Genomic DNA, 14,539 nt, shown 5'->3' on the forward strand with positions numbered 1-14,539 from the left:
TTGCCCCACACACAACATAGATACATATTATATATGTAATATGAAATACTCGCACAGGCAAGCAGCCGCATGGCGCAGGTGTGCCACGCCGTGCCGTCGCCGGCGACCCTCGCCGCGCCACCTCGGGGCCACCGGGGCCCGCCCGGCCCCTCCGCCGCGTGCACAGTCGGCCCTTGGGCTCCCAGCTAGCTTGCACTATGAGACCAGCAGCCGCCACTGCAGTCGCGCTCGGCAGGGCATAGCACGCAGGAGCCCAGGCCGCGGCGCCATGGCGGGGCCCTGAGCGCCGCCCAGCCAGGCGAGCAGACGCTCTTGTGCCATAGACCGGCGCCCACAGGGGCCATAAGGCTGTGTGACAAGGCTGTGATATACAGCAGAGACAGAGGACAGCAAAAGACGCGACATAAAGCCCGTACGACGTACACACGTCCCTCTGTGCACCTTCCTCTCACGCACCCGCCTGCATCACCTACCGCCGCCGCCGCCGCTCGGTAAACCAGTCACGGCCCCGGCGTGCGACCGGGCGCAGGCCGGCTGCCAGCGTCATAATACGGGAAGCATATGTGACATGTCAGCTGCTATGCACCAGAGGGTCCAGGGCATGTGGTTGTGGGCACGCAGGAGTGCATGCGCTTGTGGGTGTTTGGGCGTGCATGCCCGCTTGATCGCATGTGTAGCACAAGTGCCCCGGAGGCTGTGCAGCGCGCCTGCCCCGCCCCCGCTATGTCAAGCTACACTAGGTGGCATGCAAACACGGCACTCAGCCCGACATAACTAGCGGTGCCCTGACCACACGGTGGCCGGGCGCCCGGCAGCCCCTCCCTGCGCAGGGCCCATCGACGGGCCCAGCGCCTGCGTGACGGCCCCACAAATGCCCCAGCCTGCTTGGACTCGGCTTGTGACCATAGACGCATGACTACAGCATACTGGCTGGGCAGGGCGCACATCGCTGGTTCGCGTGTGGGCATGTCGGCATGGTTGGCGGGTCCGCATCTTGGAATGAGTCGGCCTACCCCCACTTCAAGGTATCTTGTTTGCGGTCTTTTACATGGACGTATATGCTGATAGGGATATGGAGGAACCGACGCCAGGAAAGTGGCGACTTTTAGCCTGACCTTGCGTGGCTCGCGCGAGGGTCGGTCGCGCTGGAAAGGCGAAAACAATTCATTGCACCAGCCCCGAGGCCACTTGCCCCACACACAACATAGATACATATTATATATGTAATATGAAATACTCGCACAGGCAAGCAGCCGCATGGCGCAGGTGTGCCACGCCGTGCCGTCGCCGGCGACCCTCGCCGCGCCACCTCGGGGCCACCGGGGCCCGCCCGGCCCCTCCGCCGCGTGCACAGTCGGCCCTTGGGCTCCCACAGCTGGTCTCCACCTTGGAACAACGACGGCGTTGCAGCGCCTGGGAGTCCCGGGCCCGCCCGGCATGGGCATGCTGCACCCCCCGTCGACTGGGCCTCGCCTTGTTGCTAGCAGTTGTGGCTGTGTGCTGGCACCCTCCAGTAGTGGAGGCAGGGGCCAAACATAAACAGTTAGCTGGCAGTCGGCAAAAGCGCCCGCCTCCGCGCCCGACGGTCCTTGTCCGGCATCGGTTGCCCCCTCCGGCCAAAGGTGGCAAGCCCTCCTCGCGTACGGTCCCGCCCGCGCGACGGCCGTCTCCGAGCAATGGCACCGCACCACCTGTTACACCACAGCCACCATCACCAGCGCAGCAGCCCCAGTTCCAGCCACCAACACCGGGCGCCAGCTTTCCCAGCCCCCCGCGGCAGCAGCCCGTGCCCCCGCCCCCCGCTGCAGGCCCCGGCCCCAGCCCCAGCCCCAGCCCCAGCCCCGGCGCCAGTCCCAGTCCCAGTCCCAGTCCCAGTCCCAGTCCCAGTCCCAGCCCACGGGCCGCCAGCCCACCGCCTCCCCACCCAAGCCCTAGTCCTAGTGGGGCGCCCGCGCCGACACCTCCGCACGGGGAGGCAACGTATGGGCCCTACACGTCGCGCACAGGTACGTCGCGAGGAGACGGGGGGATGGGTGGGAGCACCCGCCCCCTCAGTCGGGGCGCACCGAACACACACATACATATGCTTGCATTAGCACTTGACGATAACCAGACAGGGCTTCTTTGGTACTGTCCCTCTGTCCTGATGGTTGGGTCATCTATTGGCGAGGGGCCGGGTGACGGGGTGTGGCGGGAGGGGCCTGCGCGGCGGGCAGCGCCCAAACGGCACACGCCCCTACACACGTGGCAAACAGGGCCGCCAGGCCCATACCTACGACATCAATCCCCGACCCGACTCCCTTTGATCCGCGCAGAGGGCGACGAGATCCTGGTACTCACAGTGCAGCTGGACCCCCGGACCAGTAGCGCTAGCAGCGGCGGCGGCGTGCCGCCGGGGCAGGACGGCTCCAACAGCCCGCCCGGCGCCTGGGACCATCGCGACCTGACCACGGTGGTGGACGACGAACAGCGGCTGTACTTCCGTGTACGGCCGGAGGGCACGGGGCCGCCGCTGCCGGACGGCACTCGGGCGCCTGTGTACCGGCGGCTGTTGTTCAGTGAGCCGGCGGTGAGGCGGGCCGCGGTGGGGCGTGTTTGCGGGGGTGGGATGGGGTCGATTTACATTCATGATTGGTTAAGGATGTGAGTGGGGGGAAAGAGGGGCTGTAAATACCAAACGAAACCGAACCCAATGCACAAAGAGCGAGGGGGGGCAGGAGGGAACTGTTGAGGGTGTCACAGGCGTGTGGCTGATGGGACAGAAATCGGGTTACAGAGGTGGGGGTGAGCTAGGGTACGTGCCACTAGAGGCGAGGGACGCGGGTGAGGCGGTGGTGGGTGTGCACGGACCTGTGCCGTTGAGGGTCGTGGACTTGACACGGAGAGACTCCCAATTGGAAGTCTGTACGGCGGCTGTGTACAGCCCAGCAGCCACTACCACCACCACCACCACCACCACCACCACCACCACCACCTGCGACCATGGCTGAGCCGCCCGCCTGCATCTAGCCACCTGCATGTGCACACCTGCGTCTACGCCTGCGCCGCACACATATCCCTCACACACACAGGACCCTCAGGAGGTGGCCGCGCTGGAGACCGGGGACCTGGTGTACCACCGGGGTGTGGAGCGCCAGCCATGGGCAGCGAGGGACCCGGCGCGGCGGCGATGCTGCAGGCGTGGCAGGAGTGAGGAGTGCAGCGGGGTATGCAGCGGAGGATGGGATGTGAAGTTGTGGGGGGAGGGCGGGGGAGGGGGCCGTGGGCCGAGAGGTTTTGCGCGGGCGTAGCAGGAGGAGCGTAGGTGGCTCCAAAGGCCGAGGGGCTTGCGGGTGTCTTGTTGCTAGGGCGCTGGGAAGACAAGGGACGGCATCGAGGTGAAGCTGGACGCTGTGTTGGTGGCACGCCTTGTGTAGTTGGTCACAAATCTAGGCTCCAACGCTTGCACCGGTGCGTGCGTGTGCGTCTGTGTGTTTGCGAGTAGGTGCCACCATACCGGCTAGTGAGTTGAGACTCGGAAGAGTCCGCTGCAGCCCATTTTGATTTACCGTATGGCAGATTTGTGCAGGTTGGCATCTTTTGCATCGCTGTTGTGTTGTCAACCCATGACTCCTGAGCCTAATTACCGTATGTGCATTGGTTTAGGTGCCGAGACGTGGCGTGGCGTGTAGGGTCGTCGTGTGAGTTTTGACAGTCACGCGTTGTCTCTTCTTGAGGGGATGCGTGCATTGGGGTAGTATTGCAATGGGCCCATGCCGGCCTAACAGTAGGGAGCGGATTTCATTGCTTGATGCCACACAATGTAAGACTAGTACGTTGGAGACATCGTTGGGGACGTGCACTTCCCTGCGCGTTCTCCCAATGTGGGTCCGTTTGCTGTGTGTTGTAGCTACGGCCGCAGACGTGGTGTGCGTAGTAGCCGGCGACCCCCGCCGATGCATAAATTGTTGCACAGCAAGATAAGTCATTGCGCTGTATGCGCTGTGTTGAGGCGTGTGGGCTAGAAAGTAGAAACACGTGTGGGCTAGAAACATGTGCATGCTGGTGTGTGCGGTGGGCAGTGGACGCATGCAGCCATGCACCCGATGGGGCAGAACACACGTGTGCAGTAGGTGACACGTGTGGCGGCTGAGGGCGGCAGCTGCAGCTGTAGCTGCAGATGCAGAACTGCAGGCAGCGGCGGGCGGAGCGGCCTGTCAGCATACCGGTAGTAGCAGTTTGATAGTGACGCCGGCGTTCAGGGAGGGCTTGTACATGGATTCATTATTGCAGCGCCGGCTTGCGACAGGAACCCGCCCGTGATGTAACACACGTAAACGGACGGTGATGCGCAAATTATGTTTTGCCGTGTTGGTTCGTGTGCAAAAGCGCCCGGCAGACGCAGAGCTCCAGCGTGTGGGGTGACCGGTGACAGGTGAAGCGGAGTGGAGCGCTCACGTCGTAACGCCGTTGCCATGGCAGTCCGGGGTCAAGACTGACGTAATCGACTTTGTTGTGCGCCTGTGCACCCTGAAATGCAGACAGACAACGCAGGTAAGCGACCGCGTGTCAGAGGAAGTCCGACGCGGGGTCGCGGGGATGGGGTCGCGGGGGTGGGGTCGCGGGGACATTTTACTGCTTGGCCAGTGTGAGTCCTGCTTGTAAGGCGGGCGCCGGCTGTGGTGGGCCTTGGCTGCATCAGAGGCCCATAACGAACTACGAATGCATCCCAACATTGAGGCCAGCGTGAACAGCGCGTGGCGAACTCGCTGACAGATCGCGCTTTGGATTCGGCCCGAGGAGTCTGTGATGGTCCAGGCGTACGTAGTGTGACCATGCCGTTTGGCTCATATTGCTGTTAGCTGCGCACTCCATAGCTACTCCATCTTTCTTAGTCAAGGCAGTTACAGGGGCCCTGCGACTTCGCGCCTGTAGCTTCGCGACTTCTCATTGCCCACAAGGCTGGACCATTTGAAATTTACATTACGCTAACAAGCTATTGCATTGAGAGGACAGGCAACTAGAGTAGTCGCGGCGGGCTACGAATTCGGTCCATTCCTGGACGGGCGAAAATGCAGGCCGGCATAGAGTCCCGGCACACCACATCTCTATAAGCGCCAGCAGCCAAGTAGCCAGAACTAGGCGCTGCTGTGGGCGTACAGGCGCCCACCCCCCTCGGGAGAACTTCCTTTTCTCAAGGACAAATGCGAGATGGCCCCGCTTCTGCGCATGGGTTTACAGAATTTCAGCTGGTCTCCACCTTGGAACAACGACGGCGTTGCAGCGCCTGGGAGTCCCGGGCCCGCCCGGCATGGGCATGCTGCACCCCCCGTCGACTGGGCCTCGCCTTGTTGCTAGCAGTTGTGGCTGTGTGCTGGCACCCTCCAGTAGTGGAGGCAGGGGCCAAACATAAACAGTTAGCTGGCAGTCGGCAAAAGCGCCCGCCTCCGCGCCCGACGGTCCTTGTCCGGCATCGGTTGCCCCCTCCGGCCAAAGGTGGCAAGCCCTCCTCGCGTACGGTCCCGCCCGCGCGACGGCCGTCTCCGAGCAATGGCACCGCACCACCTGTTACACCACAGCCACCATCACCAGCGCAGCAGCCCCAGTTCCAGCCACCAACACCGGGCGCCAGCTTTCCCAGCCCCCCGCGGCAGCAGCCCGTGCCCCCGCCCCCCGCTGCAGGCCCCGGCCCCAGCCCCAGCCCCAGCCCCAGCCCCGGCGCCAGTCCCAGTCCCAGTCCCAGTCCCAGTCCCAGTCCCAGTCCCAGCCCACGGGCCGCCAGCCCACCGCCTCCCCACCCAAGCCCTAGTCCTAGTGGGGCGCCCGCGCCGACACCTCCGCACGGGGAGGCAACGTATGGGCCCTACACGTCGCGCACAGGTACGTCGCGAGGAGACGGGGGGATGGGTGGGAGCACCCGCCCCCTCAGTCGGGGCGCACCGAACACACACATACATATGCTTGCATTAGCACTTGACGATAACCAGACAGGGCTTCTTTGGTACTGTCCCTCTGTCCTGATGGTTGGGTCATCTATTGGCGAGGGGCCGGGTGACGGGGTGTGGCGGGAGGGGCCTGCGCGGCGGGCAGCGCCCAAACGGCACACGCCCCTACACACGTGGCAAACAGGGCCGCCAGGCCCATACCTACGACATCAATCCCCGACCCGACTCCCTTTGATCCGCGCAGAGGGCGACGAGATCCTGGTACTCACAGTGCAGCTGGACCCCCGGACCAGTAGCGCTAGCAGCGGCGGCGGCGTGCCGCCGGGGCAGGACGGCTCCAACAGCCCGCCCGGCGCCTGGGACCATCGCGACCTGACCACGGTGGTGGACGACGAACAGCGGCTGTACTTCCGTGTACGGCCGGAGGGCACGGGGCCGCCGCTGCCGGACGGCACTCGGGCGCCTGTGTACCGGCGGCTGTTGTTCAGTGAGCCGGCGGTGAGGCGGGCCGCGGTGGGGCGTGTTTGCGGGGGTGGGATGGGGTCGATTTACATTCATGATTGGTTAAGGATGTGAGTGGGGGGAAAGAGGGGCTGTAAATACCAAACGAAACCGAACCCAATGCACAAAGAGCGAGGGGGGGCAGGAGGGAACTGTTGAGGGTGTCACAGGCGTGTGGCTGATGGGACAGAAATCGGGTTACAGAGGTGGGGGTGAGCTAGGGTACGTGCCACTAGAGGCGAGGGACGCGGGTGAGGCGGTGGTGGGTGTGCACGGACCTGTGCCGTTGAGGGTCGTGGACTTGACACGGAGAGACTCCCAATTGGAAGTCTGTACGGCGGCTGTGTACAGCCCAGCAGCCACTACCACCACCACCACCACCACCACCACCACCACCACCACCTGCGACCATGGCTGAGCCGCCCGCCTGCATCTAGCCACCTGCATGTGCACACCTGCGTCTACGCCTGCGCCGCACACATATCCCTCACACACACAGGACCCTCAGGAGGTGGCCGCGCTGGAGACCGGGGACCTGGTGTACCACCGGGGTGTGGAGCGCCAGCCGGCGGCGGCAGGGACAGCGGCGGGGCAGCGGCGTAGCCGCCGCCGGGAGCTGCTGCTGCCGCTGCCTGTGGCGGGTGGCGCTGGCGGGCGTGGCTTGGAAGCAGCAGAAGAAGTGATGGGGAGCGACAGCGGCAACAGCAGCACCGCCGGCAGTAGCAGCAGCAGCGGCAGTAGCAGCGGCAACAACAGCAGTAGTCGCCGCCGGACTGAGGACGTCGCTGCTGGGGCGGAGTCGGATGCGGCGGGCTCGCAGCCGGACCTCGTGACGGGCGTGGACATGGATTGGGACTCTGACTTCTTCAATGCCACCTACCTCAACCGGAAGGCCAACAGCTTCTACAACGACAAGGCCCGTGTGCCGGACTTGTTGGCGGCACTGGGCAAGCCGACGGACGTCACGAGTGTAACGCTCATCCTGAACGTGTGCGGCGTGAGGAACACGCTCACAGCCGAGGTGCGTGTCGGCGCGTGCGTGTATGCGTTGTGTGAATGCATGGAGCAGACGGCTTGGGACACAACAGGCGCATGTTGATCACCTTCACACGCCCCTTTCACCCCCTGTCATTTCTTACACGCACCCGCCCACTCTCTCTCACAGCAACTCGAGACGTACTATTTCGGGGCCTCTGACGGCAACAGCACGGGACAGGACGGCCCCACGCTGAAGAACTTCTTTGAGACCTGCTCTCACGGCTACGCGCCCTTCAAGTGAGTACCGGTAGCCCAGCAGACTCACATTGTACGGTGCACAAGGTGGTCTTGGGAGCTAAGCCCCGCCTCCCCCGCACACCAGTGCCCCCTCATGTCCCCTTCCAACACCGCGCTCGCTGCGCTCCTGACAACTCAAACGACCAACTGCGGTGCGCTGCTTCATTCCGCCACATCACCACATCACCACCACAGGCGCGAGGGCAACCGCATCCTGGGCCCCATCGATGTGCCCTGCGCCGCCGCGCCCTCCAGCGGCCGGCCCTTCGACAGCGCCCGCGGCTGCACCGACCGCGAGCTGTTCGGCTGGGCGCAGTGGGCGCTGGACTGGGTGGCGCAGGTGGGGCGGCCTGGTGGCCTGGGGCGGCGGTGTTGGCCGTTGCTGTGCATTGAACAGCGCAGCACATACACGCAGTGTGGGAGCACAGCTCTTACCACAAGTTGCAGCATGGAGGGCATTCCCGCGGGTTGTAATGTACCGTTTGCAACGCCGGCTTCCTCCTTCAAGCCGCTCTGTGTCCCTGTCGTGTCCCGCTACACTCGCAGCACGCCCCCGACGTGCCGCTCAGCCGCTACTCCTCCTCCCGGCGGCTGTTCCTGCTGCCCGACCTGCCCGCCTGCGCCGCCTGGACCTCCCTGGCCTCCGTGGGCTGTTCGGCCAACTGCCCCGTGTTCCTCAAAGTGGTGAGCGCACCCGTGCCTGCGTGCGTGTGTGTGTGTGTTTGCGAGGAGTGGCAGAGCGAGGTATGTGCAAGCAGCGGCGGCCGTTGCTGATTACGGGTATGCAGGGTAGGCGAGCGGAGAGCATGGCGGAGCTTTGCGCCGACAGTCGGTGCGAGCTGCAGCACACAAGCCTTGCTTCCGCTTTTCGTTTAAACCGAGCCATACCCTCAACGCGCAGGCCGACGACGCCACGCCTCGCGCGGTGGTGTCGCAGCTGATGCACGACCTGGGCCACACCTACTCCTTCTCGCACGCCGGCGCCGTGGCCTCCGCCGTGGGCCCCGACCTGCCCTTCGCGCCCGGGCCCCGCGCCGACACCGGCTGCCCCATGGGCTGCGCCTCCGAGGCGGTGGGGCTGGTGTGCCCAAACGCCGCCAATGCCTGGAAGGTGCGCGCGGCGCCACACCGTCACCTTGTTGAGGGCGGGTTGCTGCGCGGCGCCAATAGCGAGGGCGGGCAGCGGGCGTCAGGCTGGGTCCGGAACGCTGCCATGGCACCACCACTGCCCATGTATGGCTTCTTAAGTGAGCGATGTGAATGGGGTGTCCAGGAATGCCGCCTGACACGCGCCACCATGTCGCGCCGTGCCTGTGGCGCTCGCAGGTGGGCTGGGTGACGCTGCTGGACGAGACTGCGCAGGTCAGCTCGGCGCAGCAGCTGGTCGGCTTCAAACTGCCGCCGGCTTCCTCCGGAGACACCGCAGTGGTGCAGGTGGCGGTCACGCCCGAGTGGCGCGCCGACGACAGCACACACACCAGCTACTACTACATCAGCTACCGCATGTCGCCGGCGCTGCCCGCCACGCCGCCGGCGGCGGAGGGCGCGGATGGCGGCGGCTCGCCGGCGCCCAAGCTGGACCCGGGGCTGTACGACGCGGGATTGGATCCAAGCCTGGATGTCAAGGTGTGTATGTGTGTGTTAAAAAAACAACACAAGGAAGCCCGCCCAGACGGCGCCGCAGTCACTTACGGATACCTACTGAATACCGAGCCGTTCACAGGTTTTCATCCATCAGTACGACGGGCTGACGGTGCGCATGGGCACGCCGTACAAGCCTGTGCTGGTGGGCAGCAGCGGCTACAAGACGCCGGACAACAACATAGTCATGCCCGAGCAGGCCACCAAGTACTTCAAGGTACCGTATGCGGTGCTGCTTGAGGGGCGGCGTGCAGATGTGCGAGCGAGTCGGGTCTTGCTTTGTGTACATGGTGTTTGTATGTGCGCTTGCAAGGCTAAATCGTGTGTCATTGTTCACTTCTATGGCTGCTGAACCATCCATCATTCATGTTTGTGCCGCGGTGGTGGTGTCGCGCGGTGCAGGTGCGGGCGAATGACCCCGACTTTGAGGGCGCGCCAATTGTGGTGTGCACCTCGCCGCCCGGCGGCATGCCCACCAGTGAGCAGCCGGAGCCCGGCAACTGCGACATGTGCTACGACGGGCTAGACAACGACTGCAATGGGTGAGGGGGGCTGGGCGGGAGGTGAGGAGGGGGAAATTAGGTTCCCTGGGCCAGTTGCAGGGAGGGTGCGTGGGAGGTGGCTCTCTGCTGCCAGGCAGGCTGCCCGCCTTGCTCCAATTAGCTCCGCAGCGCTGACGTGAGTATGCATGTGTCGTGGCGATGCACGCACGTGCCTGTGCACTCGCAGGGCCGCTGACTTGGAAGACGCCTCGTGTGCCGACTGCGCCTGAGCAGCTGAGCTGCTGGCGGCAGGGGGTTGAGCACAGCTCTTCGGACTGGGTGCAGCCGATGGAGCGGAGCTGCCGTTGGCTGTAGGAGTGTGCTGGACGGCCGTGCTTGTCCACAGCAAACGGCCACGTGCGTACGTTTCCGGAGGACAGCTGTGCAGGCAGCGATTGCCTAAAATGCAGAGATGAACTCGTGCGTGTTTGCTCGGATGAAACAGGGGGGAGGGACAACTGTACAGCTGTTGTGGGTAAACGAGTACTTGAAGACCGGACACGTTGACAACCAAGCTCGCGATCTACGCAACCACGGGGTTCAATCATTCGAGATGCGTCGATCGGGTTATTCGTGTGCTGCACAGTGCTGTGCGGTACGATCCTGCCTGCTGGCTTCATATAGCTTCATCGGTATATGCGTGGCTTGGTGCTCGTATCTCTTGTGTGACGGTTTATGCTGTGTCGTTCACAGCACACGCCGCACCCACACGTCAGGAGTCAGTGACTTTCCGTAAGATGCTGGTCCATACATTCATTCACATAGGACTGCACGAACCGATACCATTTATGGGCGTACCCGTCAGTGCTTGCACTGGCTTGTGCGTGCTTTTGAGCAGTGCCATTGAACTCGTGTACACAACTGATAGGGTCACTGTGGTTGATGATGGCGGCGACTTGCGCTCACGCAAGAATAGAAGCGCGGTGGTTGAAATTTAGGTCTGGTGGGGGCAATCGCATGCGCACGGTAACGTGCACATGGAAGTGGGAAAGCCGGAGGTCGAAGGCCGCTGGTGGGTCGAGTCCAGGAAGCGTTTGCCAGGCTATTGCAGTGCTGTGATGGTCGATGAGCAGAGGTGAGAGAGCTTGCTCTTCATTGTGCGTGCGGGGTGTTGGCTTGGTGCTGATGAGGGTGCGTGTCGATTGCTTGCAGGATGGTGAGCGGGGGGGCGCAGCGTTGTGGGCGCTTGCATGTACTGGGACGGATGCGCGGTCACGTGCGGTACTTGTTGGAGGATCAAGCATGTTGACATTAGGCAGCTGGCCAGGCATTTAAAACGTGGACGTTTGTTGTGATCGGTGCTTTGCAGGCAGGCGCTGACGTAGATAGCTGTTCGCATGAAAGATGATGTGGGTGCTGCATACATAGTGGAGGTATTTCTTGGAGGATCGGGTGTATCGGCTCTGAAGCCGGTGCTGGACTGTCATGTGGCTCTGGGTGAGCGGCAGGGAGTAGGACACACGGAACCCAGAGAGCCACACCTCGCGCCATCATGACACTGCATGACACTGCCACGTTCCTGTCACACCGTTACACACACGTGATGCCGTCTTCCACGTCATTTGACTCGATCAGCTTTTGACCGTGGTCTCGCACCAGCCATGCGAAGCAAGGTCCCACCGTGTCTTGTACATGCTCGTTCGGCTCCACCACCCGCCGCTGCATTCCAACGGTTCAGCATTCCCTCCCAGCCTCGATAGTGTTTGTGTGTGTGTGTGTGTGTGTGTGTGTGTGTGTGTGTGTGTGTGTGTGTGTGTGTGTGTGTGTGTGTGTGTGTGTGTGTGTGTGTGTGTGTGTGTTACAGGATGGAAGTGTGCATTCCTGTCCAATACCTGCAACGAGACTAAGCGAGCCGCAAGGGCCCCTCGTCTCCTGGAACCGGATTGTTAGTTGCGTCTTGCACACCGTGTGCACCGTCGTGATTCTGCTCAATCAAAAGACAGCGCTTAGACCAATATTCACCGCCCAGACCCAGCTGCGCTAGGTCTAGGCCAGGCAATGGTGGAACCGTGTGCTGTCACGCTGGCAACCATTTACATTCGTTGAACCACAATCAAGCACGCCGTGCGAGACCACGTCCACATGCCCACACGCGAACCAGCGATGTGCGCCCTGCCCAGCCAGTATGCTGTAGTCATGCGTCTATGGTCACAAGCCGAGTCCAAGCAGGCTGGGGCATTTGTGGGGCCGTCACGCAGGCGCTGGGCCCGTCTATGGGCCCTGCGCAGGGAGGGGCTGCCGGGCGCCCGGCCACCGTGTGGTCAGGGCACCGCTAGTTATGTCGGGCTGAGTGCCGTGTTTGCATGCCACCTAGTGTAGCTTGACATAGCGGGGCGGGGCAGGCGCGCTGCACAGCCTCCGGGGCACTTGTGCTACACATGCGATCAAGCGGGCATGTACGCCCAAACACCCACAAGCGCATGCACTCCTGCGTGCCCACAACCACATGCCCTGGACCCTCTGGTGCATAGCAGCTGACATGTCACATATGCTTCCCGTATTATGACGCTGGCAGCCGGCCTGCGCCCGGTCGCACGCCGGGGCCGTGACTGGTTTACCGAGCGGCGGTAGGTGATGCAGGCGGGTGCGTGAGAGGAAGGTGCACAGAGGGACGTGTGTACGTCGTACGGGCTTTATGTCGCGTCTTTTGCTGTCCTCTGTCTCTGCTGTATATCACAGCCTTGTCACACAGCCTTATGGCCCCTGTGGGCGCCGGTCTATGGCACAAGAGCGTCTGCTCGCCTGGCTGGGCGGCGCTCAGGGCCCCGCCATGGCGCCGCGGCCTGGGCTCCTGCGTGCTATGCCCTGCCGAGCGCGACTGCAGTGGCGGCTGCTGGTCTCATAGTGCAAGCTAGCTGGGAGCCCAAGGGCCGACTGTGCACGCGGCGGAGGGGCCGGGCGGGCCCCGGTGGCCCCGAGGTGGCGCGGCGAGGGTCGCCGGCGACGGCACGGCGTGGCACACCTGCGCCATGCGGCTGCTTGCCTGTGCGAGTATTTCATATTACATATATAATATGTATCTATGTTGTGTGTGGGGCAAGTGGCCTCGGGGCTGGTGCAATGAATTGTTTTCGCCTTTCCAGCGCGACCGACCCTCGCGCGAGCCACGCAAGGTCAGGCTAAAAGTCGCCACTTTCCTGGCGTCGGTTCCTCCATATCCCTATCAGCATATACGTCCATGTAAAAGACCGCAAACAAGATACCTTGAAGTGGGGGTAGGCCGACTCATTCCAAGATGCGGACCCGCCAACCATGCCGACATGCCCACACGCGAACCAGCGATGTGCGCCCTGCCCAGCCAGTATGCTGTAGTCATGCGTCTATGGTCACAAGCCGAGTCCAAGCAGGCTGGGGCATTTGTGGGGCCGTCACGCAGGCGCTGGGCCCGTCTATGGGCCCTGCGCAGGGAGGGGCTGCCGGGCGCCCGGCCACCGTGTGGTCAGGGCACCGCTAGTTATGTCGGGCTGAGTGCCGTGTTTGCATGCCACCTAGTGTAGCTTGACATAGCGGGGGCGGGGCAGGCGCGCTGCACAGCCTCCGGGGCACTTGTGCTACACATGCGATCAAGCGGGCATGCACGCCCAAACACCCACAAGCGCATGCACTCCTGCGTGCCCACAACCACATGCCCTGGACCCTCTGGTGCATAGCAGCTGACATGTCACATATGCTTCCCGTATTATGACGCTGGCAGCCGGCCTGCGCCCGGTCGCACGCCGGGGCCGTGACTGGTTTACCGAGCGGCGGCGGCGGCGGTAGGTGATGCAGGCGGGTGCGTGAGAGGAAGGTGCACAGAGGGACGTGTGTACGTCGTACGGGCTTTATGTCGCGTCTTTTGCTGTCCTCTGTCTCTGCTGTATATCACAGCCTTGTCACACAGCCTTATGGCCCCTGTGGGCGCCGGTCTATGGCACAAGAGCGTCTGCTCGCCTGGCTGGGCGGCGCTCAGGGCCCCGCCATGGCGCCGCGGCCTGGGCTCCTGCGTGCTATGCCCTGCCGAGCGCGACTGCAGTGGCGGCTGCTGGTCTCATAGTGCAAGCTAGCTGGGAGCCCAAGGGCCGACTGTGCACGCGGCGGAGGGGCCGGGCGGGCCCCGGTGGCCCCGAGGTGGCGCGGCGAGGGTCGCCGGCGACGGCACGGCGTGGCACACCTGCGCCATGCGGCTGCTTGCCTGTGCGAGTATTTCATATTACATATATAATATGTATCTATGTTGTGTGTGGGGCAAGTGGCCTCGGGGCTGGTGCAATGAATTGTTTTCGCCTTTCCAGCGCGACCGACCCTCGCGCGAGCCACGCAAGGTCAGGCTAAAAGTCGCCACTTTCCTGGCGTCGGTTCCTCCATATCCCTATCAGCATATACGTCCATGTAAAAGACCGCAAACAAGATACCTTGAAGTGGGGGTAGGCCGACTCATTCCAAGATGCGGACCCGCCAACCATGCCGACATGCCCACACGCGAACCAGCGATGTGCGCCCTGCCCAGCCAGTATGCTGTAGTCATACGTCTATGGTCACAAGCCGAGTCCAAGCAGGCTGGGGCATTTGTGGGGCCGTCACGCAGGCGCTGGGCCCGTCTATGGGCCCTGCGCAGGGAGGGGCTGCCGGGCGCCCGGCCACCGTGTGGTCAGGGCACCGCTAGTTATGTCGGGCTGA

At 63.3% G+C, this 14,539-nt stretch overlaps 2 protein-coding genes across 2 annotated transcripts; both read left to right on the plus strand.

Moving 5' to 3' along the window:
- Positions 1–1,056: 1,056 nt before the first annotated feature.
- On the plus strand, positions 1,057–4,656 carry CHLRE_02g079004v5 (uncharacterized protein). Its single transcript, XM_043059209.1, has 4 exons — positions 1,057–1,266; positions 1,706–2,006; positions 2,316–2,569; positions 3,072–4,656. The coding sequence occupies exons 1-4, from the start codon at positions 1,258–1,260 to the stop codon at positions 3,288–3,290; spliced, it is 783 nt and encodes a 260-aa protein (XP_042926842.1). The 5' UTR covers positions 1,057–1,257; the 3' UTR covers positions 3,291–4,656.
- Positions 4,657–4,796: 140 nt separating this feature from the next.
- Positions 4,797–11,429, plus strand: CHLRE_02g078950v5 (uncharacterized protein). Its single transcript, XM_043059205.1, has 11 exons — positions 4,797–5,859; positions 6,169–6,422; positions 6,925–7,446; positions 7,591–7,700; positions 7,896–8,040; positions 8,247–8,384; positions 8,602–8,811; positions 9,027–9,326; positions 9,424–9,558; positions 9,744–9,883; positions 10,071–11,429. The coding sequence occupies exons 1-11, from the start codon at positions 5,184–5,186 to the stop codon at positions 10,111–10,113; spliced, it is 2,673 nt and encodes an 890-aa protein (XP_042926843.1). The 5' UTR covers positions 4,797–5,183; the 3' UTR covers positions 10,114–11,429.
- The last annotated feature ends 3,110 nt before the right edge of the window (positions 11,430–14,539 follow it).

The sequence above is a fragment of the Chlamydomonas reinhardtii genome, chromosome 2, assembly GCF_000002595.2.
Source record: "Chlamydomonas reinhardtii strain CC-503 cw92 mt+ chromosome 2, whole genome shotgun sequence".
Lineage (NCBI taxonomy): Eukaryota > Viridiplantae > Chlorophyta > Chlorophyceae > Chlamydomonadales > Chlamydomonadaceae > Chlamydomonas > Chlamydomonas reinhardtii.

Excerpts from the sequence above, each read along its gene's own strand:
- CHLRE_02g079004v5 (XM_043059209.1), top strand. Across the intron at positions 2,007-2,315 it reads GCCCTACACGTCGCGCACAG|AGGGCGACGAGATCCTGGTA; the intron begins GTACGTCGCGAG and ends TGATCCGCGCAG. Across the intron at positions 2,570-3,071 it reads TGTTGTTCAGTGAGCCGGCG|GACCCTCAGGAGGTGGCCGC; the intron begins GTGAGGCGGGCC and ends TCACACACACAG.
- CHLRE_02g078950v5 (XM_043059205.1), top strand. The coding sequence starts at position 5,184 with ATGCGAGATGGCCCCGCTTCTGCGCATGGGTTTACAGAATTTCAGCTG. Across the intron at positions 8,385-8,601 it reads GCCCCGTGTTCCTCAAAGTG|GCCGACGACGCCACGCCTCG; the intron begins GTGAGCGCACCC and ends CTCAACGCGCAG. Across the intron at positions 9,327-9,423 it reads ATCCAAGCCTGGATGTCAAG|GTTTTCATCCATCAGTACGA; the intron begins GTGTGTATGTGT and ends AGCCGTTCACAG.